Source organism: Tupaia chinensis, unplaced genomic scaffold (assembly GCF_000334495.1).
Source record: "Tupaia chinensis unplaced genomic scaffold, TupChi_1.0 Scaffold000047_1, whole genome shotgun sequence".
NCBI lineage: Eukaryota > Metazoa > Chordata > Mammalia > Scandentia > Tupaiidae > Tupaia > Tupaia belangeri.
The window spans coordinates 8,432,006-8,457,287 of NW_006159505.1; the positions used below are offsets into that span (position 1 = coordinate 8,432,006).

General features: G+C 48.1%; 1 protein-coding gene across 1 annotated transcript in view; it reads left to right on the forward strand.

Annotated features, from left to right (window-relative positions):
• Nucleotides 1–25,282, forward strand: part of LOC102495642 (SH3 and multiple ankyrin repeat domains protein 2) — a gene marked incomplete at its 3' end in the record, with an annotated part of 501,991 nt that overhangs the window by 172,230 nt on the left and 304,479 nt on the right. Inside the window, 1 exon segment of the mRNA XM_006141097.3 lies at nt 11,294–11,371. Within this exon segment, the coding sequence (XP_006141159.2) occupies nt 11,294–11,371 (78 nt within the window).

A 25,282-nucleotide genomic window follows, 5' to 3' on the forward strand; every position in this document is an offset into this window, starting at 1 on the left:
CAGCAGGCCAGGTGGGGCATCCCAGGGGATCTTCACTTGCTGCTCCAGTGGGAACTGTTGCTTATTGTAGGATGGAGACAGCAGAGCCCCAGGGAAGCCAGGTGAGCAGTACCGGGTCTCACAGTTGGTACCTGTCAGAGCTGGGCTGAGGACTTGGGTCTGCCCAATGCCATGCTCCATTTCCAGAACATGCCCAAGGAAACAGGTTCTCTTGGTTCTACCTCCACAGGGAAAATGCCAGCTCTGAGGACTTCCAGAGTCTTGTTCCAATCCCAGCAGTGGGTTGCTACGTGGGACGTGAAGGGGGCAGATTGGAGTCACGACCTGGGGAAGCTCTCCCAGGGAGTTGTGGTCCTCTTGCTAGACATCTGTGGCACCGTCACATAACAAAAGCAAGCCTTGTGCCATTGCATGTACCAAATATGCCATGATGCACTTTTTAAAAAAGTGCAAAATATACGTAACACAAAATTTACCATTTGAACCATTAAGTACCTTGTCCAGGGTCATTAAGTACGTTTGCATCGTGCAACCCTCACCCTCGATCATTTCCAGAACTTTTGTAAGACCAAAATTCCGTCCCCATGAAACACTCACTCCCCATGCCTCCTCCCCATCCCCAGCACCCACCATTCTTCTCTCTGAATTTGACTCTAGAGACCTCATAGAAGTGGAACCACACTGTGTTCATTCCTTTTGGGTTTGGCTTACTGCTCTCAGTAAGTGTCTTTAGCATGGGTCAGATTTTCCTTCCTTTTCAGGCTGAGTAATATCCCCGGATGTGTATACCACACTCAGCTTATTCAGGTACCAGCGAACACTCGGGTGCATCTGTCGTTTGACTATTGTGAATAACAGTGCAATGAACATGGACATGCATGTGTGTTTAAGACCCTGCTTTTAGTTCTTTTGGGTCTATACCCAGTGGTAGAACCTCAGTGTGAACAGATCAAATAAAGCATACACTCTCCTGTGTAAGACCGACTCTAAGAACCAAGGACCACAGGAGATGGTTGTGTTCGAGAAGCACCGAAGGCTTATGGGATGTGACCTCTGCCCTCCAGGCCAGGGACGGGGCAGCATCCCACAGTGTGCACCATGGCTAGGTAGGGAAGGAAACAGGAGAGTGACTGGTCCCCTAGGAGTGCAGGGAGAGTGAGGAGGATTGAAGACGGCAGGGGGAGGCTGCTGGAGTACAATGGGGGAGAAGGGGTCCGGTCCCCAGGACGTGGCAGGGGTGTAGGTGCTGCCTCAAGTGGGGAAGGGGTGTGCCAGTTTCCTTGGAGCTCCAGGTCGGATTCGTACCTGGACATTATTATTGAAGGTCTTCTCTGCCTCCTCTTTCCGGGATTCTTCTCTTTCCTTTATTTCAAGGCTTTGAGTCTGGAGGGTGGTGAGATGTGGATGCTCTACTGAGCGGCTGAGTGGTGGGTGGGAAGGTGTGTGGCTCCTCCTCCTTGAGGAATGGAGGGAAGATCACAGAGGGGCTCTGCTGAGAGCCCAGGCCCATGTTGTGTAAATATCTGCATTATCTGGTCTAATCCGAGGCAGTGCTTTGCTCCTGTTGGCTCTCTGTGGCCTCCAGGGGGAAATCTCAAGCTGTACCCTAGACCCAAGTTCTTTCCCAGCCCTCTCCATGGCTGCTCACCAGCCCAGCTCCTCCAGTCACTTTGCAGTCCTTTATTTTTAGCTGTTAAACCTCCCTAGAGTCTTTGCCTTGGAAAACTCCTATGTATCCTTCAAAACCCAACCCAGATATCCTTCACCCAGTCAAGCCTTCTCTTGATAATCCCCTGGTAGAGTTTGTGTTTTTCATTCTGCAGCCCTTTGCAAGACATGAACAGGGTAAGATGCCCACAAGAGGACCAGGCCATTATCATGCTTCACTTGTTTTTCCTGCCAGCATTCCCTCACCCTTGGGCCCACCTCTTGCTGTTTCCCCTGTAGCTGGCATAGGTCCCTGTGTAGGCCAGACGGAGTAGCACTGGAGTAGCATTTCAGCCAGGTTTCAGGGAATCTTGCAGAGCTACTGTCCTCTTCCTCCTCATAGAAAGCTCAGCAATGTCATTCGTATGTAGCAGTGGCCATGGGTGCACCATGGCATGGTGACGTCGGGGTGACTTTATGGGTACAGGGAGAGGCTGCTCAGCTGCATTAGAAAAGCAGTCAGGAGACTTTGCTGGGGCTGGGGAAACATCTGTGCCAACATCTGCTTCTTAATTACTGCCTTAGATGGAAAAATGTTCCTTAATTTTCCCCAGTAGACTTCAAGGGTATTTTATCATGGGAAAAAACAAATACAAAAACTTGAAAAGCATGTTTTCTGCTACTCAAAATGATTGTGGACAACATGATCTTCTAAAGTGCTGAATTTTTAAAATTTTAAAATTATTATTAGAAAAGGTTCAAACATTTTGGTAATCTTGAGTTTCTGGTCACATATGGGACCAAGTGTGACTCAGTGTCATTTCTTGTGTTGTATCTTAGTCCCCACCCCTTAATTCCAGAACTGGCCACTGAAAAACCACCTCCCATGTACCTCAGATTAGGACTTCTCTTTTTTAAAACATGTCTTCTTTTTTCTGCCTTTATGAGAGACATACAGGCAGACAGACTGAGAGACAATGTTCTCAGCAGGTCTTCATGCCACCATCTACTGCAAGCCTTCAGCGAGCACCAGAGCATGGGCATACAAATGCCCTGTGCACCCAGAACCTTCGCATGCGGTCAGCCTCACAGTGCCGTATTTTATTGCTGTGAAGCCATCGGACCCTGCTTTTCCATTAAGAGGCCAGTTAGTAACTATGGAGGCTTTGAAGGCCTCATGGCCTCTGCGGCAGCGATTCAACTCTGTAGACAGTGCCTACGCTGAAGAGTGCGGCTGCGTTCTGCTCAGACCTCGCTTACACCGTAGGCTCCGGGCTGTGTGGTCTGCTGGTAGGGATGGCAGTGATGATTACGGTGACGGCGACAGTGTGGTGATAGTGATGCTGGTGATCCTGATGGTGATATGTTGAGGGCAGTGATGATGATGGTGATGGTGAAAATATTGTGATGGCAGTGATGGTGATGGTGGTGATGGTGACAGTATGGTGGTGATGGCAGTGACAATGATGGTGATGGGGACAATGTGGTAGTGATGGTGACAATGTGGTGATGGCAGTGATGATGGTGATGACAGTGATGGTGACAGTGATGGTGACAATATTGTGATGGCAGTGATGGTGATGGTGACAGTATGGTGGTGATGGCAGTGACAGTGATGGTGATGGTGACAGTGTGGTGATGGCAGTAATGGTGATGGTGACAGTGTGGTGGTGCTGGCAGCGATGATAATGGTGATGATGGTGATAGTGACAGTGATGGTGACAGTGTGGTGATGGCAGTGCTGCTGCTGATTTGCCTTAACAGGCTCTCCCTATTAAATCTAAAGCACCCAGATGTATGGTTGGTATATTCACCTTAAGAATTTTAGTCAGTCTTAGCTCTATACTTCTAAAAAAATATACTTTCGAATATCCTCTTTCAGTCTCTGATGAAATCAACTAATTAGGGCTTTGATTGTAAGCAGCAAATTGTGTCTAATCTGTCGACTCCCTCAGCTTCATGCTGGTTTTCTGAGAGCTCCAGAGGGAGAAAAAAAGCCTGGTGTTTGTTTTTCTACACTGGATAATGAAGGAAAGGAGGGAGTTTTAAATATCAAGGGTTACTAGGCCGGACCAGTTTGTCTAGAAGGTTAAAAAAAAAAGAAAAGCAAAAAACAAAAACAAAAACAAAAACTCTCTCTCTGGAACAAGTTTTTTGATTCTAGTAAGAAGAGATGTTTCTTGTCTGCACCTCTGTGTCCTGACCGGTGTCCCAAGGAGCACTTGGTGGCTCTGCGGTTGTGTCCATGGGCTGTCACAGGGTGTTCATCCTCTGGAGCATTGTGGGTGTGGGTCTTGCTAGTGAAAGCTTCTACACGGTCAGCCACCTGAGACTCCCCCCGATGAGCCTTTGGTGAATTCTGTTGGTTGGCTTTCTCTTGAACGGGGTCAGAAGATCCTGGCATGGTCCAAAAGAAGCCCAGTTAGGAAAGGGCAAAGCCAGGCTTCCAACCTATGCCCCTCTAAGGCCTGGAGGCCCATTCTCATCATTGTGGACTGGGGCAGGCTGGAGCTCTATGGGCCCACATCAGGCAGAAGCACCTAGCTCCCATGGCATGTGAGGGCTGCAGTCTTACCTACCCTGGCCCTTGCTATGGGGTACAGCTCTTCAGTGGGAGGGTTGGTTTGTGGCACCAGGCTGCAGCCCCACTCAGGGGGTATCAGTGTCCCACGTCTTTATACGTTACCACTTTATGCTCTTTCTCAATCACATGTGCCTTCGTTCTTAGATTTATGGCTACCAAGGTAGGCTCATTTTAAAGGTTAATTTGTCTTGGAGATGAATGCCTGGCTTACAGTTCAGAGTATTTGGTAATTCGGGTCTGTGACACATAAGTGGAGATGGCCTCAGTGCAGTTGCAATGGAAGTGCTTGGTGGGACCTAGAAGGCTGGAGTTAATGTCCCGGCCACAGCAATGACTGTGTGATTCTGGGCAAGTCAGCAACCAGTGTCTCTGTTTTCTCCTCTTCCATCGGGCCCCCTAGCTTGTACAAACACTCCACTGCTCTCTCTCTCCAAAGCTCCCTGAGTGCACGTGCCTATTTTCCTTCATTCTTCACCCGTCCCACAAATCTTGAAAGATTGCTGTACACTCAGCCTCCTTATTTTCTTGATTGTCTCACCAGCATAGTCCAGTGGGACTTCTGTCCCTCCTTGCTTGGGGTAGGTGACCACCTGTTGTGGCATATCTGTGGTCACACCTCTGTCTTTGTTCACCTCAACCCCTCGGTGTCATCAGCTCCAGGCCCACCTCTGGCAGGCCTGTCCGTGTCCTCCAGTCCCTTCTAGAAAACACCGATGGCCCCCAGTCCTGATCTTCCTGCCTAACCTCTTCCCGATGCTCCAGCAGCAATGTCCATTAACCAGCCAGTGTTCTCACAAGGGGGTCTCATAGGTGACCCCAGTTCAGCCACTCCTTCCCCTCTTTAAGTAGCACCCTTTTCTCTGTAGCTCAGGCCTGAAATCTGGGCTGCCCTTCAGTTCCTCCCCACCCCTCTCATCCCAGGTCTCTTCCACTTCTGGTCTGACTCCTGTTGCCTACACTGCTTGCAGCCTTGCCCTGGGCACTGCTATCATTCATTCCTCCTTTCATCATGCCCATTTTCTGAAGCACACAGGAGTGCTTTTGCTCAGCGCAGATCAGTTTGCATTTTTTACCTACCGAAAATCCCCTTCACCTAGACCTGGAGACCTGTCTGGCTCATCTTGTTCCTCCCTTGCCCCAGCTTCCTGGGCGCCCAGCCCCACCAATGGCCTCTTGTTTCTCCCTCATACCACTTGGTCCTGCTTGCTGTCATTACACTGCTGGTCCCTGTGCTGGGGACCTTCTCCTGATCATCATGGTCCCTCCTCATAAGGGCTCAGCTGGCTCCCCTACCCCCACTTATTTTAGTTGTCAGAGGGCACATGTGCTCATAGAGAGACAGAGAGAGTCATGGCAGTCCTTTCTCCTCCTTTTCTCCATCCTGTTGGGATTTGGGGTATACATGCATACCCCCGAAACACAGTATGTTTTTTAAGCTACCAGGGCCAGGAGTCAAACTGCGGTCAGCCATGTGGAATCTGGCTCCTTTAACCACTAGGCCACAGGACCGGCCCTTTCTCCCTTTGAATGACCCTCTTTTCTCACTTCCTTGGCACTCCTGGGTCTTTATAATCAATCAGCCTGTGACTGTGTGCTATTGTCTCTCTCCTTTCTGTAGCTCAAGCCTGGCCAGAGACCTTGATCCTTGGGTTTGCCTGTGTCCCCAGGGGCTAGGAAGGTCCCCAGTTTGGACACATTGCATGCTTGAAGGAATGGACTTTTTTCAGTCTGTCCTTGCATCTCTGTAATGAAAAGCATGGTGCTGTAGGCCTAGCAGCTCATGGGGACCCAGAGGCATGGTGTGCCCTTGGCCAGCTGTAGGAGGAGCCTTACAAATGCTCCTTGCAGGGAAGGTAACATTTGTCAAGGGAAATGTCTGAAAATCCATGCCAAGAGAAAAATTGGCAGCAGTGAAAATGATATTCTTCTTAATGCCACAGTTTTCAAAAAAAAATGCAAATTGCTTCTATTTCTATACTTCATTGACTTATTTAGAAGAATCAAGACCTGTCATGTAAGTTACACCTCTAAAAGGAACTCCGGGCAGCTAGCAGCCGCAAGGGAAGCAAAGCTCCCTGCTAGCAATCCTCTGAATTCCAAGGTTTCCTGTTCTTCCTTTCTAAAGTCATAAATTGTCAGTTTTTCCCTTAACTTTTCAAGGCCTTCACTTCCTTGTCTGTGAAATGGGCCTTCTGTTATTTTTGAGCCAGGATACTGTAATGGTTGAATCAGAGGGAACAGGTGGACATATTTTTTTTTTGAACTGCAAAGTACATGTGTACTCACACACAGGTACATATGCACCCAGACACATGTGCGAGCATGTACATACATGTAAAATTAAGTTGTTACTAAGCACGTGAACTATTGGCCCTCCAATTTTACAGTAACTCCCCTGACTTTGCTGTGAAGTCAGCTCATCATTCAAGTGACGGATTGTGTATCTAGGGGGTCAGTTAATACTGACTCAGTAACCGCAAGCCCTTGCTTGGGTGAGGGGAAGATATTCCTAGGATCCTGCCTGATTCTGCCTGGGCAGGTCTGAATGTCTGCGTCTGCTGAGAATTTATTCTTGTTCATTTATAGGAAATAATCAGCCTTTCTTATAGGGAATGTGCAGGGAAAATTCTTGTCAAGAAATGAGCATTTAAGAGAAATTGCAGAAGTCAGGGGAGGGGTGTCCCTGGCGCTCTCTGAGCAGCAACCTTGCTTCCTGACTTCTGGTTGGTTGGCTTGCTCTCAGTGCTCTGAGAGCTGTCAGGTGGTTCTCCCAGGCTGCTGGGCCAGGGCCCAGTGAGAACCCAGTGCAAATTCAGCTCAGGGCGGGACCCCCATGTAGGTGTCTCGGAGGATCCCCACTCCCTCGCTGGCCTCTTCCCACTCCCCTGCCACTCCTGGTGAGGACCTGCAGAAGTTCCTCTCCTCCTTTCTTCTCGTCACTGCCTTAGTAGTCTCAAACTTTCTCTCCTTCATTTCTCTCTCTTCTTCCCATAGCTTCTAGATTTCATTGTACCCAAGATGTGAAAGGTTTATTTGCTGAACACAGTTACATCGTTTTCACTTTCTCAACATCATTCAAACGTATTCAAAGCATCAGGTGAACGCATGGCGATACTTGGCAGAGTGTAGAAATCCCAGGGTAAATTTATGAGTCCCATTTGCGTTTCTCCAGAGGCTCCCACTCCCAGGTCATCTGGCCTCCATGCCATCTGAGTGTCACACATGCCTGCACACTCCCTGCTCTGTAGACAGTGGGGGTCCTGGCGTTGGGGCTCTTGGCACCCAGGCTCCTGCTCACTTTTCTCACTGAACCCTTCATCTCCGAGTGTCCTTGTGCTCTCGCACCTAGGTGTCCTGCTGTCCTGAGCTACTGCCCTGTGAGCACAGTCTGAAGGCTCTGCACACCTCGGCCCCTCCTTTATGGACACATCATGGTCCCTAGGCCCCCTCTCCACCCTGTGGTGAGTGTCCTCAGAGGGCAGCCTCCATCCTCCCTGCCTCCCCAGAGAGCAGGTGGCCATCTTCCACAAATCTTACTGGACACTCCCTGAGTTCCAGCCTTGGACGAAGGCAGGTTTTATCCCCCTCAGCACTAATGACACTGGGGCTGTCGTGAATTATAAGATGTTTTGCGACATCCCTGACCCTAACTTGCTAAGAGCCATAGCACTCCTGATCACCACAGTAAAAAATGTCTCCAGATGGTCCCGGGGGTAGGGGGCAAAGTTGCCTCTGGCTGACAACCAGTGCCCCAGGGGAGGGGAAAACCTTTGTGGTTTGCTTCTTGTTAGAATTAGGGTACAGAGGCATGGGAAGTCCCCTCTAGCCAGTCTGTCCTTCCTGTGGGGTTTGCGGGGTAGAACTCTCAGCACAGCCTGGCATTCAGCCCAAGTCACTCCTCGTGCTCAGCTTTGTGCGTTTCATGGCAGCCCCGCCAGAGCCCGTCTACATAAAGGTAGCGTCACATGGGGCCGAGGCCCCATGCACGCGGGGTCTTTTCACACAGATGGTGGCAAAGCCAGGCATGAGAGCAGCTGTGGGTGGTACAGCTTGAGAACACGGAGACCAGTTGATCTTGTCCACAGAACTTCAGTCTGCTCCCATCTCGTGTCTATTGTTTTATAAGTGACTGACCCCCGCTCAGATGCCGTCCTCAAACATGAGTTAATAGGGGAACCAGCAGTTAGCGTAATGGCTATGTCACTGGACTCCCATGTAGTCGACCGCGGTTCGTGTCCCGGACCCGGTGGCTTAAAACTCATGCCGGGCGCGTGTGCGTGCGTGCCCAAGATCCCGAGAGGAGAATGGAGGAGAAGGGATTGCGGCATGACCATCCCCCCTGGGGGGTGATTTCTCGCTTTCTGTCTCTCTGTCTCTCTCTGTCTGTCTGGCGAGCGCACGCGCCCTACAGTGAAAATCTCTCCAAAAAAAAAAAAAAACCATGAGTTAATAGGACAGAGTCCTCCTACCACGGGCTTCTATTTGCTCCGTCCACAGGTGGTTTCCTCATCAGTATCAGCATGCCGAGTGCGGGCCACAGGAACTGGAGTAGCCTCAGCCAGCTCCCAGGACCCACTGTCCCTTTGTGCTGTTGCCATGCCCTGCTTCATAGTCATGGAACACATACGTTTTGTTTTTAATTGCCGGAGGGGTGGGGAAGGGCTTTCTCCAACAGGACATGGTCATGCTGCAATCCTTTCTCCTCCATGTCTCCAGCCTGTTGGAATGGATTTGGGGCATGCATGCACACATGCCCAATGTTTTCCAAGTTGCCAGACCTTGAATTGTGATTGTCATGTGGGATCCAGCTTCCTTAACCACTAGGCTATGGGGCCAGCCCTGATTGATCTATTTTTAAAATACGTAAGTAACACTTACCTCAGAATATACTTTATATGCCACGTAGCCCACGCCTCTAAGGCATACAGTTCAGTGACTCTTGGTCCATTTGATGAGCTGTGCATCTGTCACCACCATTTTCATCCCCTCTGCCCCACCCTGGTGGAAAGCCCGTAACCATGAGCAGTCACTCTCTTCAGCCCTGGGCCACCACTTGTCTACTTCAGTTTCTGTAGACTTTGGCTTTGTCTTGAAATCTGCAGTTCTTCTAGGTCCTGCAGTTGGTCCAGCGTCCGCTCACCTCGGCCCTGACCTTGCCCCAGCCCAGGGCTAGTGTCAGGTACAGTCTCTGAACTCTCGTTTCCAGCAGGTGCTTGAGTGGGAATCCTTGCCTGGGCGTTTTGTTTGTTCCTTCCTACAGCATGTCTCCATGGGGGCCGGAGTGTGGGTGACCTGCCTGTTGTCTGTGCTGTACTGCGGGTCAACGCAGACTAGCTGCAATTCACCCCCGGCAGGGCTTGACTGTGACTTGCCGTGGGGCCATCAGCCCAGAGAGCTGGAGGAGAAGGTGCTCCAGCAGCCGTCCTGCTGCGTGACGCATGGGCAGCAGCCTGCACTTGGTCATTGAAAGGCTCTTCCAAAGGCGCCATGGCCAGGTTCTAAGTAGGCACCTGCGTTTGTTAGTTAAGACCTTTCTCATGGCCAGGGTTTCCTCATCTAAATTCTACTCCTGCCTTTTGATTGTAGGTATTTGCCCCTGCACGCCTGAGTGGGAGCTTTTAAGGAGTTGGCAAGGAGTCCTGTCAGTCCCCATGGGCAAACGGTAGACACTTAATCAATGCACAGGGACATACTTACACTCATTGTAAGGATACGTAAGAAATGAAAATTGTGGCCAGCAGGTGATAGGGTGATTAAAGTGGCTGGATCCCACGTGGCTGACTCCATGGTTTGAGTCCTGGACCCAGTGACTTGAAAAATCATACAAGCCATGTGTGCACACATGCTCAAAGTCCCGAGAGAAGATGGGAAAAAGGGGACTGTGATATGGCCATCCTCCCGGGGGGGGGGGGGAATAGTTTCTCATTTTGTCTCTCTGTCTCTCTTGAACATATATGCCCTATAGCAAAAATCCAAAAAAAAAAAAAAAGAAAGAAAAGAAATTAATACTGCCTGCTTTTTATAAACATTATGCTGTGCTCTCCTTAAATCCTTTTTCCTTCCTACAAAAGTAAATACCATTAACTGCATATCCTTCCACACATAATCTTTGCTTCTCTACGATGTGGACTTAAATTTTCTTAAAGTGTAAATGGAATTAAGCCATATCATTGTTCCAAGACTTGCCTTTTCTTCTTAGAAGTTCTTGGATATACTTCCAACTACCCAGGGGAACAATGCTCTAGAATACATCACCACTTCCCCCATTTTATTGATTTATTTATCTATTTATTTTTAGTTAGGATTTTTTTGTTTTCTTTTGTTTTTCACCATAGGGCAGGTATGCTCAACAAAGAGACAGACAGACAGATACAGAAAGAGGGAAAGTAAGAAATCACCCCCCAGGGGAATGGCCTTGCAGCAGTTTCTTCTCTTTCATTCTTCTCTCAAGATTTTGGGCACTCACGCACACACACTTGGTGTGAATTTCAAGCCACCAGGTCCAGGATTCGAACCAGAGTCAGCCATGTGGGAGTTTGGTGCTTAACCACCATGCTACCTGCTGGCCCCTACTTTCCCTATTTTAGAACTTTTATGCTGTCTCCAGATTTTCTCTTTCTTTCTCTGTGCATTTCACTTTGTGGTATTTTACTTATTGTTAAATGAATTGTTAGAAGAAGTCATGACATATTTTTTCTATGTTTTTGTATGCAAAACATGCATCATGACTTTTCCAGCAATTCAATATGTTATACACGTGTGCAAGACTTTCTGTTGAATACAGCCTTAAAAAGTGGACTCGTTTGGTCTTGGAGTATACGTATTTTCCTTTTTTATAAATGCTGCTAAGCGGTTTTCCACAATATTTGCAGCAATTTAGCCTCAACAATAGCAAGCAGGAGCCTGTTTGCTCTCACCCTTGCAACTCTGGTGAATGAAATGTGCCCTCGTTTTAAAGCTGGCGTTTCTCTGATGTTTTTTTGTGAGCTCGAGCCTCTGAGCAGATTTCTTTGTAGCATGTCCATGCCACCGAGTTACAAACAGATTCTTTTCCGTTTGCAGGACAGCTGTGCAAGAGTGCTGCTGTTTCGAGGTGGAAATAAGGAACTGAAAAACTACAACAGCCAGACTCCGTTTCAGGTAAAGAGAGTTCTTGAAAACGAGAAGCACCTGGGTGTGAATTATCCTAGCAGACAGCATCGAGGTTCTGCACCTCACCCTTGCATGTATGACACGAGGCCGGTGCATTTCATCGCGGACGGGCTCTGCGTTTGGAGGCTACTCTGCGCCCATCCATCTCTTAGGGCTGAAACTGCTGACAGAGGCAGTTTGCCTGTTTGACCCTGACTTCCTCCTAGTAGATCAAACACATGAATAATGCAGAGATTCATCTATATGAAGCATGCAAGGGTGAGCTTTGGAAAGGCAGTAAAGACATGGATGCTTTTATACATATTTTCAAAATTATTTATTTAATTTTATTTGTTATTATTTATTTTTTAATTTGACCAAAGAGACAGAGAGAGAGAGAGTGAGAGAAGGGGAAAGTGAGAAAGCAAGCTGCCAGGCCTGGGACTCAAACTGCATTTGGCCATGTGGGAGTCCAGCACCTTAACCACCATGCCACCTGCTGGCCCCATGACATGGGTTAACCACCATGCCACCTGCTGGCCCCTGGACATGGGTGGGTTTTTTTTGTTTTTGTTTTTTGTTTTTTTGGGGGGAGAGGTTTTTGCTATAGGGCGCGTGCGCTCGCCAGGCAGACAGAGAGAGACAGAGAGATAGAAGGCGAGAAATCACCCCCTGGGGGGGATGGCCACACCGTAATCCCTTTTCCTCCATTCTCCTCTTGGGATCTTGGGCACACACACACACACGTGCCTGGCGTGAGTTTTAAGCCACTGGGTCCGGGACGCGAACCGTGGTCGACTACATGGGAGTCCAGCGACAGCCATTACGCTAACTGCTGGTCCCGACATGGATGGTTTTAATTGTACAGCTGTTGGAAGATATTGGCTCTGCCACCCCTCCATCGGATGGGACAAGCTTTCTGAGAACCTCATGAAGAGGGGGCTCGTGTTATCCCCTACCCCTAACTGGGTCTGCTGGCCCAGAGTGGAGGGACAATAAACTTGTATTGGCCAGAGTGTTCCACAGTAGAGCACTTAGGCCCGATTCATGTTCCTTTTAATTGTGGTAAAATACATATAAGGCAGAATTTAACGTTTTGACTATTTTAAAGCACGCAAGTCAGTGGCATTAAGTACATCCATAGTGTTCTGTGCCCTTACCACTGTTTAGTTAAGAACTTTTCATCAGTCCAAAAGAGATGCTATGTCCATTAAGAAGTCACTGTCCTCTTCTTCCCTGTTCCTGGACAATGACTGATTAATCTCTGGCTCTCTGGATTGACCAATTCTAGGCATCTTACGTAAATGGCATCATACAGTATGTGTCTGACTTCTTTCATTTAGCATTTTTTTTTGAGAGGTTTTTTTTTTTTTTTTTTGCTATAGGACACGTGTGCTCGCCAAACAGACAGAGACAGAGAGATAGAAAGCGAGAAGTCACCCCCTGGGGGGATGGCCATGCCACAATCCCTTCTCTTCCATTCTCCTCTCAGGATCTTGGGCACGCATATACATGTGCCCGGCGTGAGTTTAAGCCACCAGGTCCAGGACTCAAACCATAGTCGACTACGTGGGAGTCCAGCGATATAGCCATTATGCTAACTGCTGGTCCCTCATTTAACATGTTTTGAAGGTTCATTCATGTTGCAGCATGTGTCAGTGCTTCATCCCTTTTTCTGACTGTATAATAGTCCTCTGTATGGATACAAAGTTTATCTAATCTCAATATAGTTGTCCAAGTAACCATTTAGAGTAAAAACAATTTTCTTATTTAGCTAAATGCTCTAAATTATAAAAATATTTTTTGTTACTCTAAATAGTCAGATAGATCCTTTTAATGGGAAAATTGAGATGACCATGATTCACCATATTTAAAAATAATTTTTATATCTTATTGAGCTTATTTAATTTTGAACTGGCTCCCACAGATGATTTACAAATAGCGTTCTTAGATATTACCGATATATACAGGCTCAATGTCTTGAAAATGAACATGTTTGACCCAATTACTGGACCACCATTAGAGAGTTTACTTAATTCTTAAATGATGGCAGGCCTGGCTCTTAGTCCTGAATCTTTCATTTTGCAAGTGTTTAATATATAATGGATTGTAGAAATGGGTTCCTTTTTGATGATGGGTCTATAATGAATATAATTGCTCTCCAAGAAAATTTCCTTTTTCCAGGGGCAAAGATGAGGGAGCTATGGGCTCCTTCATCTCCTTTGAGATTAGTAGTGTGTGAGTGGACCCAGCTTAAAGTTTTGTGTTTTTTTTTTTTTCTTTTGCCATTTTGCCAGAAAGTTGTTTAAATTGCTTAGAAAATAGCAGCTAACACCTTTTGAGTTATGGCAAGTGCTTGGGTAATACTTCAGAGCCATTTCTGATTCTTCTGGGCAGCAGCTTCTAACTGCCATTTGATGCTCCCAGGGAAGGGAGTCTTCCATGACATCTGGGATGAAAGGCCAGTGTCGGAGGCCTACCTGTCTCTCTGTCACTGTCCTGTAAGTACAGGCTATGAGCACCTGGGATGGGGAACCCTGTGTGGGTCCTAGCATGATGATTAGTCCACTCTCATGGCAGCAAAACCACAGTCCCAAACAGACACTTCTGTTTCTATTTCTAATGACAATCACCAGGTGCCACAAGTGGTAGCAAAGGGAATTATGGGAAATACCATGGGGTCAATTGGACTTTGTACCCTGCCCACATTGCTCTTGTAACTAGCGGTATCAGAGTCTCACACTCTGCATGCCAAAAATACATTTTGACCATGCTTTTCTCTTCCCGCCTTGTGTTTCAGTAACATAAGAGAATTTACTTCAAAGATTTCTGCCTATAAGTGTTCCCAGCTTTCATTTTTCATCCCCTCCCAGTTATGAGAAATGAATCACTTAATATTGAGTCCCTGGGGGAAATGATGGCTTGCTGCATCATGTATAAGGCATCAGTCACATCTACCTGGAAAACATCGGTGATCGTTAGCCACTGGTGTGAACACAGGCCCTTGTAAGGAATCTTGGGCTATTGGGCAGAGTTCCTCTGGTCAAGCCTTTGCTTGATGATTTAGCACTAATTCTGGACCGACAGAATCAGCAAAGCCTAGTGTCTTAATCTGCTATTGCGTTGCTAACAGCTGATGTTGGAAACGGGGTGATTTATAAAAATCGAGGTTTATTCAGCCCATGGTTGGAGGGCCAAGGTTCTAGGAGCCATATCCAGTGGGCAGCTTGCAGAATTCCAATCCCATCATGACTGAGGTAGAGCAGAGCAGCATGTCTGTGAGTCCCTTGGTTCTGGTCTCCCTCTTCCTGTAAACACACTACAACTCAATCATAGGAGGCCCAGTCCTGACAACCTTAATCCTAGTCTTCCCAAAGGCTTCACTTCTCAACCCAACAATTGGATCAAGTCTTCACCCTCTTTTTTTTAAAAAGGGATTTTTGCCTTAGGGTGCATGCGCTCGCTAGAGAGAAACAGAGAGACAGTGAGAGGGAAAGTGAGAAATCACCCCTCAGAGGGGAGGGCCACACTGTAATCCATTTTCCTCCATTCTGCTCCTGGAATTTTGGGCACACACACACATGCCTGGCATGATTTTCAAGCTGCCAGATCCAGGACTTGAACCATAATCAGCCATATGAGAGTCCAGCCACCTTAACCATCATGTCACCTATTGGCCCCAAGTCTTCTTCCTTATGATCCCATTCCAATGGCTCAACACATGGATTTTGGGGGAATACAGTCAAACTATTACTTAGGAACTTGAGAGAAACGCAGTTCTCAAGTTTCATCTCATTCCCACTGAATTAGAAGTCCTGGGGCAGGCCCCGGTGCTCTGTGTTCTATTAAGCCCTCCAGGGATTCTGATGTCTGCTCATATTTGAGACTCAAGGACAGACAGATGCGATTTATTTAAGGAGAAGAAGGAAGAGGAAGAGGAGCATTTAAAACATGTATTGAGTAATCCTGAACAACAGCAATGATGATGGCTAATGACGAAGATGATGGTGATGTTCGTGATGGTGATGGCGATGGCAGTGATTGATGGTCATGATAACGATGCTGCTGATGATACGGTTGTGATGATGATGTGATGTGAGAACGGTGGAGGTGACAGTGAGGATATGGTGATGTGGTGACGTTGCTGATGACAGTGATTGTCATGATAATGATGGTGCTATGGTTACGATGATAGTAATAGTGATGAAGATGATGACAATGGTGATGCTGGCGATAATGATGGTGGTGGTGGTGACAATGATGGTCTTCATAGTGATGGCGATGACACGGTTATGATAATGGTGATGGTAGCCAAGACAGTGCTGGTGATGGTTGTGAAGACGATGAAAGTGGTGATGATGATGATTAGGACATGGATCACAAGATGATAATGGTCACTCTTTCTACTTTCACAGAGTTGTAAAGCTCACAAATGCTCCACCACCCAATGCGGAAGGCTTATTTATCTCTCAGTCATGAGGAAAATGGAGATACAGAGAGATAGACAACCAGATTCCAAAATTAGCTTGTGGCTGAGTCAGCGGTCCCCAGGCCTCTTGACTTCTACTTTTATTTTTTTTTTTAAGAGAGGTTTTTTTGTTATAGGGCATGTGCTCTCACCAGAGAGAAGAGAGACAGAGAGACAGAAAGTGAGAAATCACCTCACCAGGTGCGATGGCCACACTGCAATCCCTTTTCCTCCATTCTCCTCTTGGAATTCTGGGCACACACACACCCAGCTTGAGTTTTAAGCTGCCAGTTCTGGGACTCAAACCGCAGTTGACTGTGTGGGAGTCCAGCTACATAGCCATTACACCGTCTGCTGGTCCTGAGACCTCCTGATTTCTAAATAGGAGTCTCTGGAGTCTGGGTGAGGAAGGTGCCATTTTCTGGCAGGTCCCTCATGTTACGTCCTGGTATGAACAGCTTCGGGGACCCTTTGCTTTTCAGATTGCTCAGTTCAAGATGGCAAGCAATGATGATTCTGAAGTCAAAGAGAAACAGGAAGGAAAAACGTCCAGACAATGAAAGGCCTAAGCCAAGGAGAAGGTGCAGCAGGGGAGAGAGGCAGTAATGGACTGTGAGGGCAGTTTGGTGTGTCAGCCTGACGGGGCTCTAGCACTTAGTTGTTACTTAAACGCTGCCGTAGGTGTGGCATGCAGGTCTTGTAGGTGTGGCTAAGGTCTATAATCAGGTGGCTTAGGTAAAGGATATGACCTTCCAGAACATGGACGGGCCTCCTCCATCTGTCAGGGGCATTCACAGCAAAACCTGGAGTTTCTCAGAGAGGGAGAAAGTCTGCCTCAAGACTACATTCTCAACTCCTGCCTGAGTTTTCAGCCTGCCAGTCCGTCATAAGGATTCTTTTTTTCATGAAGTACGTGTACTTGCCAGAGAGAGACAGCTAGAGACAGAGAGAAAAGGTGAGAAATCACTGCCCCCTCACCCCCCAGAGAGGAACACCACAATCCCTTCTCCTCCATTCTCCTCTTGGGACTTTGGGTATGTGTGCACACACACTCAGTGTATTTTTCAAGCTGCCAGATGTGTTACCAAACTCAAATTGGGTTTGCTCGCCCAAGCGCTATGAAACCAAACCATAGGCACATACAGCTTTATTGCAAAGCTCAAAGCAAGGAGAGCCGGCAGCTCATGCTGAAAAGACCTGGTCTCCCTGAGATGTTCCCCACACAGGTTTTTAAGGGCAAAACTTAGGGGCAGAGATCCTAGACGCATGATCATTCAGTGATTGTTTCAAGAGGACGTGATCATCTCGGGCATTCTTCTCGTTTCTTTTTTTTTGAGAGGTTTTCACTATAGGGTGCATGCGCTTGCCAGACAGACAGAGAGAGACATAGAGACAGAAAGCGAGAAATCACCCCCCAGGGGGGATGGTCATGCCGCAATCCCTTCTCCTCCATTCTCCTCTCGGGATCTTAGGCATGCATGCACACGCGCCCGGCGTGAGTTTTAAGCCACTGGGTCCGGGACACGAACCGTGGTTGACTATGTGGGAGTCCAGCGACATAGCCATTATGCTAACTGCTGGTTCCCTCTTGGGCATTCTTGATTGGCGAAGCCTTAGATAATCAAATTCCTCTTCAGGTATCTGGAGCCATTCAGCGTAGAGTCTTTGAGCTCACAACCAAGCAGTTTCCAGCCTATAAAACATCTTACATATTGAAATGAAAACCTTCTTTCCTTTAAGTGAGAGTTTTAGAGGTCAAATGGCCCTCACTCATGGTCCATGTTGGTCAGTATCATAACCAAAGTCTGAAGACTTACTCCTTACTCTGGGCCATTGCAATGTAAATGGACTTTATATTTCAGGAACCCTAGAAGATATTTTAGGGGGTCCTTGCTTGGTTTCAGATGTAGAGCTCGAACCGAAGAGTTGGCCATGTGAAATTTAGCTGCCTTAACCAACATGCCACCTGCTGACCCGGTCATATGAACTTGGGATTTGCCAGCCTCTGCAATTGTGTAAACCAATTTCTTTAAAATTAAACTCCATGTGTATGTGTATAATAGGTATGTATATGTAAGTATACATATACGCATGGCTAATACATGTACATATGCATTTTACACACACACACACACACACACACACTGTTGGCCTGATTCTCTGGAGGATGTGGGCTGGTGCACAGGGGAACTGACCTGAGGGGTTGTCCTGCCTCCTGACCTCTGCATCCCAAAAGGGGCTTCTTCTGTTTGGAGGTGAGGCTTTCTGCACTGGGTGTGCACACGGGTCTGGAGAGGGCAGCCCTTCTCCCTGGTGTCACCACCGTAGCAGTTCCAGGCTGCACTCAGCAGTGGCTAACCAGGCGTCAAGAAATAGGAGAGGGTAGAGAAAATAAAACCGGAAGTGGCAACGAGAGATGTTCAGAAATTCCATTTAATATGGGCAGAGAAGATGAGGGATGAGATGGGTGGGGAAGGCAAAGAGGGAGTGGAGGTGGAAGTCTTTGTGCGGGAGATGTCGCGTACAGGCATTAGGCCCTTCAGCAAGTGACCACTCCTCCCCGGTCTTTTCACTGGTGGATCATGAAGAAGTTGGGTGAATGACCAGCTTGTCAGGGGACACTGAGGACTGCTCAGGCCTGTTAGACACTAGACTGTTTCTTCCTTAACCACCATTCTGCAAAGAAAAGGAAGAGGAGAAAAAGCCAAAGCCAAAACCAAGGAACTGAATTTTCAATTTCTCAGGAATTAGGCAATCAGGCCCAAGACTGTGTCTGTCTGCTCCCTAGGCAGAGCTAGGGGCTCGTGTGTTCACAGATGCACAGAAATGCTATTGGTGGTGGTTCTCAGTTTTCTCGTGCTCTCTACTCTGGCTGATTCCCAAAGCTTCGTGGGGTGTGGCCTTTCCCCAGCACAGTCAGGGCAGGACTCCGCCCATGAAAATGACCTTGTATCTGCTGAAGTGGCAGATACTGCCTTTGTCCTGCAGACCCGGAGTATCTCATTTACTTCTGTGCGGAGCTCTGAATTGAGCTCCCAGGACTCGCGAGGGATAGACACATTTTATCGTCTCACACGTGATTACAAATGCCAGAACGCTTTGCAAATGACCAAGCACACCAGAATTCTTCTAATTATGGTGTTTTGAAGCAGCTGCTTCATTGATGGATGGGCCAGTGATGAAGGGAGGCTGACATTTTGGGTGACATCGTGGTTCTGGGTGTTGCACTTTTTCTGGGAAACTAGTGAAATCTGCTCGACAGGCCATTCAATTCTCTATTCCTGCCAGGTGCTCTCAGAGTGTCTTGCCTTGTTTAGTGACTCAAAAACAAGACAATGGAGACATTGTCCTGAATTGTTGGGTGGGCAGTGTGATCATGAAGGTCCTCCTAAGAGGACTGACACCAGGAAGAAGGTGTGTGAGGATGGAGACAGAGGGGATGAGGGCTGAAATGAGAGAGCAGCTTCCAGGAGCCGAGAGCCACCAGGAGCCGAGAGCCACCTGGAGCCAGCAGAAGCTGGAAGAGGCGAGGAATAGGCCTCCCCCTGCATATCTGGAAGGTGTGGCCCTGCACACACCTTGCTTTCTGCCCTGTGATACTATTTTGTATTTCTGACTTCCAGGACTGTGGAGAGAATACCTTACTGTTTCTTGGAGCCACCCAGTGTGTGATAATTTGTTCCTGCAGCTACAGGAAACAACTATAAGAGGCCGCTGGTGGGTGTCAGGCGGTGAGCTCAAAAAATCCTGCTGCTCATGGAGCCAGGGCTGCCCTTAAATCCTCATCTCAGGGCCCCAACACCGAATCAGCCTCACTTCTGAGCTTCCACAGATTTTTTTTTTTTTTTTTGCCATAGGGCATGTGCGCTTGCTGGAAAGAGAGAGAGAAAGAGACAGAGAAAGGAAAATGAGGAATTACTCCCCCAGGGGTGTTGGCCACACTGTCAATCCCATCTCTTCCACTCTCCTCTTGAGATTTGGGGCATGCATATACATGTGTCCAGCATGACTTTAGAAGCCACCAGGTCTGGGACTCAAACCACCTGCTGCTTATCTGAAATTTGAAATTGTCACCAGCATAGGCACATGAAGCCATCAATGAAGCCACATAAAGCCATGTGCAAGAGCAACATGAGAACATTTTTAGAGCTGAAAGTGGTACTAGCTTCATAAACACCCAGAGATAGCATTTTGCACTTACTTGAGGGTTTGATAAAAACCCATTTATTTGAACAATACAGCCAAGTAACTTGACAGCTTGCATTTATCCACATTAACAAAGAGGAAGCATGGCCAGCCAACCATTGACCCAAAGACAACATTTCCACAGCTCATCTTTAGAAGTGCTTTGTATCATTGCCAGCACCATTTCTATGACCAAGGTGGAAATCGTTTTCAGAATTTTTCTCCTGATTCTCAGTCATCGAAGGAGGTGGTTCATTGTGGATCAAGGTTTACTGATATACAAGGCCCCAGCCAGGGAAGACGCACTGAGCAGGCCATTCCTCTCTTGGCACAGAGCCAACCGGCGGGCCTAGCAGGTGCCTGGCACTCATTTCTGCCTGGCCTAGGTTCAAGTCTTGTCTTCCAGCTTCTTCGCTGTGTACCCTGGGGCAGGCCATTTGGGATCTACTTTAAAGTCTCTGAATGTCCCGGTACTGAGTAGAAGAGTCCCCCTCCTCCCCAATCTCCCCAATCCCATGTCCACCTGGGCCCTGGGAATATGGTTTAGACCCTTTGGAGATGTGATCAAGTTGAGATGAGATCACACTGGGTTAGGGAGGCCCGAATCCAGTACAGGACTTTCTTTTAAAGAGTAGAAAATGGAGACACAGACACGCACAAGGCAGAATGCCTTGTGAAGATAAAAGCAGAGGTTAGGGCGACGCGGCCATAAGGAGAGGAATGCATGGACTGGAAGAGGGAAAGGTGGGCCAGAGCCTTCCGAGGGAGCATGGCCCTGCCGACTTCTTGATTTCAGACTCTGGTCTCCGGAAGTATGAAAAGAGTAAACATCTGGTTTTAAGCCTCAACTCTGGTTGTGGTTACATAGCCATCGGAAATCCATGCGGCCCCTTTCCACTTCTTTGACACTAGCAGCCCATTCACAGATTACAGCTGTGCCGTGATCTGAATACGCCCCGAAAATCCACGTGTTGGAACTTAGCTGCTAATGTAGGGGATAAGAGCCTTTGGGAGGTGATTAGGTCACAAGGCCAGGGCCTCTCTGAACAGATTAGTGCCCCTGTAAAAGACAGGTGGCGGGAGCTGACAGGTTTTTTCCGCCGTGTGAGGATGCAGCAAGAAGTGCCATCTTTGAAACGGAGCAGCCCTCACCAGACGCCGTGTTTGTTGGCACCTTGATCTTGGACTTCTGGCCACCAGGACTGTGAGAAACGCCTGGCTGCTGTGTCTGAGTCCCTGGTATTCCTTACATTGCATTATAGCAGCTCGGACAGACTAAGACATGCAGGGGAGGGGAGTCAGACCCTGGGTGCTGCCGTCAATGCCTCCTCGGTGTGGGAGCAGGGCAGCCGCGGAGCCCAGGGCAGCCTGCGCTGTCAGCGTGGCAGGGTGTGCATGTGGTGCAGGGGTGAGTGGGAGGTACTTGTTCCACAGCAGTGAGTCGGCTGGGTCTGGGTCTGGTTGCTGTCACTTGATCCTACTGAACACTCCAACCATGCGGTTCTCTCCTCGTGTCTGGAGCCTGAGCCACCTAGCCCACTTAGTCTTCTGGGTGGCCACCTATGGTGGTACAGGGAGAAAAATAGCTGTGTTAGTTCTGGATTATGGTCTAACTCATTCATATTTCCTTTCCTCAGTGTGAAGAGACAAGGCCGATGAATGTGTCAGACCGAGAGAGAGAGGTCCTCTCCCCATGCGGAGGGGCAGAACCTCTGAGCTTGTGCAGCCCAGGGCCCTGGGAGAGTTTGCCAAGAGGATGTCACCCTGGGAGGCTGCGTGGTAGACAGTGAGCTATAGGTGGGGACAGTGCCACACACGCGGCATTTGTTCCCATTTTGAAGCCCCCATTATGTACGTTCTGTGGGAGGAGCAGCCTTTAAACTGGCAGAATGAGTGAGGAAATCACAGGTCTGAGTTTAGCCCTTCCCACTTCTAAACCAGCCAAATCGTTATTTTTGGTTTTTTTTTTAGGTCTGTATTTGAGAGAGACAGGCATCCCTACAGGATCCCAGTAGCTCCTCACACCACAGTCCACACCTAGTCTCAGCCCAGGTCAAAGATGTGCACACCCTGTGTGCTCTGGAGAGTCCTGGGATCCAAACCCAGGACCTTTCCCATGTGGGTCCAGTTGTGTAACCACTGTGCCTCCACCTAGCCCTCCTATTTCTTCTTTATCCGGCATGTTTAGAAGCAGCTCCGAGAGGCAGGGACTTACACACTGCTGGTACCTGCCACATGCGATCTGCTGACCAGCCATGGGCCAGGCAGCAGCTTTCTCTGTGTCCACAGGAGAAGCTGTAGCAGAGTTTACCACCTGCCCCTCAGACGGTGAACCTGACTCCAGACAGCTTGGTCATGGCCCATCTAAATTAGGGTTTTTTATTTTAATACATCAAATTTATTGTCGATGTTTAAATGTCCAGGAATTTTATATGAAAACTCACGGTTCCATTTTCCCTTGAAAAACTAGAAAATGTGGCCACATTCAAGCAGCCATCGTTGCCATTTGGCCGGGGTTGGTGAATATTCTCCTTTGGGAAGATTGTGCTCTCTTCGGCTTCCCCCGGTGCCCACCAGCCCTTACAGCTCACCCCTGGCCTACTTTCACTTTGCAGTCTGGCAGGATCCTTGAACCACGTCGACCTGATCCCCGCTTAGAGAGTGCAGTTGGGGAAGTCAAGTATTTATAAGCCGCTCCCTTTAAAAGTTCTTCTGTAAGTCTTATTTGGGATTCGGACTCCATGTTCCCATAGAAACAGGGAAATGGAAGTTGTATTTCTAGATTCAGGCATAGAAACCTGGGTAACCTAAAATGTCTCTGATACACGGAATTCTCTCTCGTGAAAAGTAGCCAGAGATCAAATGCATTATTTCAGCTAGCACACACTGAGTTTCTAGTAAGACCCGCACACCCCTCTAGGTGCTGGGGGCTTGCATCAGTGTACCACACAGTGCTCTTGCTCTTGTCGACGGAAAATAACCAGCTTCATAAAACTGATAGTTAATGCGGTTTATTTCTAAGCAGAATGAGTGACGTAGGATGGAGAGGAGGCAAAACATGCCTTTCGCTCGGGGTGATTGGGTACAGGGGTTCGTTTTATTTGATTTTGAGAGCTAGAGAGAGAGTTTGGAATTTAGTGAAAAGTTTTTCTATTGGTCTGGCCCAAGAAGGCAGGACATGTGGAAGGTGGAGGAAGGGGGCCTTGTAGGTTATAGGTGGGTTTTACAGCTTTTCGCGTGGTGATTGGAAAAGGAAGCTTGCTGAGGTCAGAAAGGAATGTACTGTAACAGCAGTAAGGAGGCTCAATACACATCACAAAGATACTCCAATACTATGCCAGGGGCAGGATGGAGGAAGAATCCTGTTATCGATGGGCCAAAATGGTCTGTGGACATCTGTGGGCCCAGCTCCCCCTAGGCCTTGGAAAAATAGGAAAAAGCAGTCAGACTTCTGTCCACACCCTCATGGAGCATGCACTAGTTGGTTAATGAGGAAGTAAGTGAATAAACATATAATGTGTCATCGTCGTTAAAGAACATGAATAAAGCAGGTGGGGAGAGAGAGCAGAAATGGCCTTGCAGAAGCGAAGCTCTTTCATGACAGGAGCCTAGGATGACCTCTGTGATGTCAGAGCAAAGGCCAAGAAAAAGGGGGAGAGGTAACAGGTCCTGTGGATTTCTGGGAGAAAGCATTTCAGGAACTGACACATGCCATGGCTCTGGGGTGTGAGTGGGCCGCGTCAGTAGGAAATGAAGCCAAAGAGCAGCCCTTATAGCTTGGAAAGGACTTAATCAGGTAAGATGCATCATGCCAAATGAACCGAAGACCGAAGTGGAAATCGATCTATCTACTGACAGCCAGTAAAGATCCCGCGTGAATAGCAGACACTGTGGTGGGAGGCTGAGCAATGTTGATGAAATCTCTCAGAAATTAGGAGGAGGCTTCTGGTTTTGGCAAAATATATTAGAGCTCGGCCAGCTGGTGGTGTGGTAGTTAAGGCAGCTGGATCCTACATGGCTGACCGGACAGTTCAAGCCCCGAACTGAACAGCTTGAAATAAAAACACTGGATGTGTGTGTGCATACATGCCAGAAAATCCCAGAGAGGAGAATGGAGAAGGAATTGCAGGGTGGTCATCTCCTCAGGGTGGAGCTTTTCCAACCTCCTCCACGCCGTCTCTCCTCAGTGAGCAGACATGCCCTATAGCAAATGAAATAAATAAATAAATTCGTAAACTCTCTGTGCAATACAGTTGCCACAGTACTCAGGTCCCGAACTTAAATGTGTATGTAATTATAATTTTTTAAAAATGTAAAGTTCAGGGCTGGCCGTGTAGTCTACTGGTTAAGGGAATCAGACATCAGACCCCACATCACTGACTGCAGTTCAAATCCTGGTCCTGGCGGGTTGAAAAACCCATTGGGTGCCTGTGTGCTCCAAACCCTGACAGGAGGGAAAAACAGGGCAAGGGATTGCAGTGTGTCCCTACCCCACTTGGGATGGTCTCCCCATTCACCACCACTCTCATCTCTCTGGTGAACACAGATGCCCTCTGGAAATTTTTAAAAAGAAATTAAAGTGTATTTCTTCAGCCATTCTGCCTATATTTCAAGTGCTTAACAGCTATTGTATTGGACAATATTGTTTTAGAAGTTAATGCTTCCTTAATCTGTAAGGTTGGCCTTGTTTCTGTTTTTAACCTTTAAATGGAATGAGTGTGTGTGTGTGTGTGTAAGAGAGAGCGTGTGTATGGGGAAGGACTACCTCATGAGCTGTATCAGATTCAGGTCAGATCTGGGAGATTTTTGGAGTTCATTGGTTAATTGAGCAAGTTTGCTGGGGCCGATGCTGTGGAGGAGTTGTCTTGTCACATTTATTAACCACCAAGGACAGCACACGTAAGAAGTGGGAGGGATTAAAAGAGTGAGCTCTCAGAGCCCCTCCACCCCACCACCCACCCCGAGTGCTCTGCCTGGGGTACCTGGTGCTTATGAGGTCGAGCAAACTTTTCTGAGTCTGAAGTTATTCCTAGCCCCCTGCTCCCTGAATGGCAGCGGCCAGCCTCCCTGGTGCCCGTGGGCTGGTCTGTGGCAGGAGCCTGGCACGTGAGTCTGCAGGTCGCTGCTCCCTGGGAGCTCAGACTAGCATGCTCAGGGGTGTGCAGGCTGCATCTCTGAGCTCAGGTGCGTAAGGGCCTGGCGGGGACACGAGCACTGTGCCCCGCTGTGTGGAGATGAGAGTGGTGGCCATCAGTTTGCAGGAACAG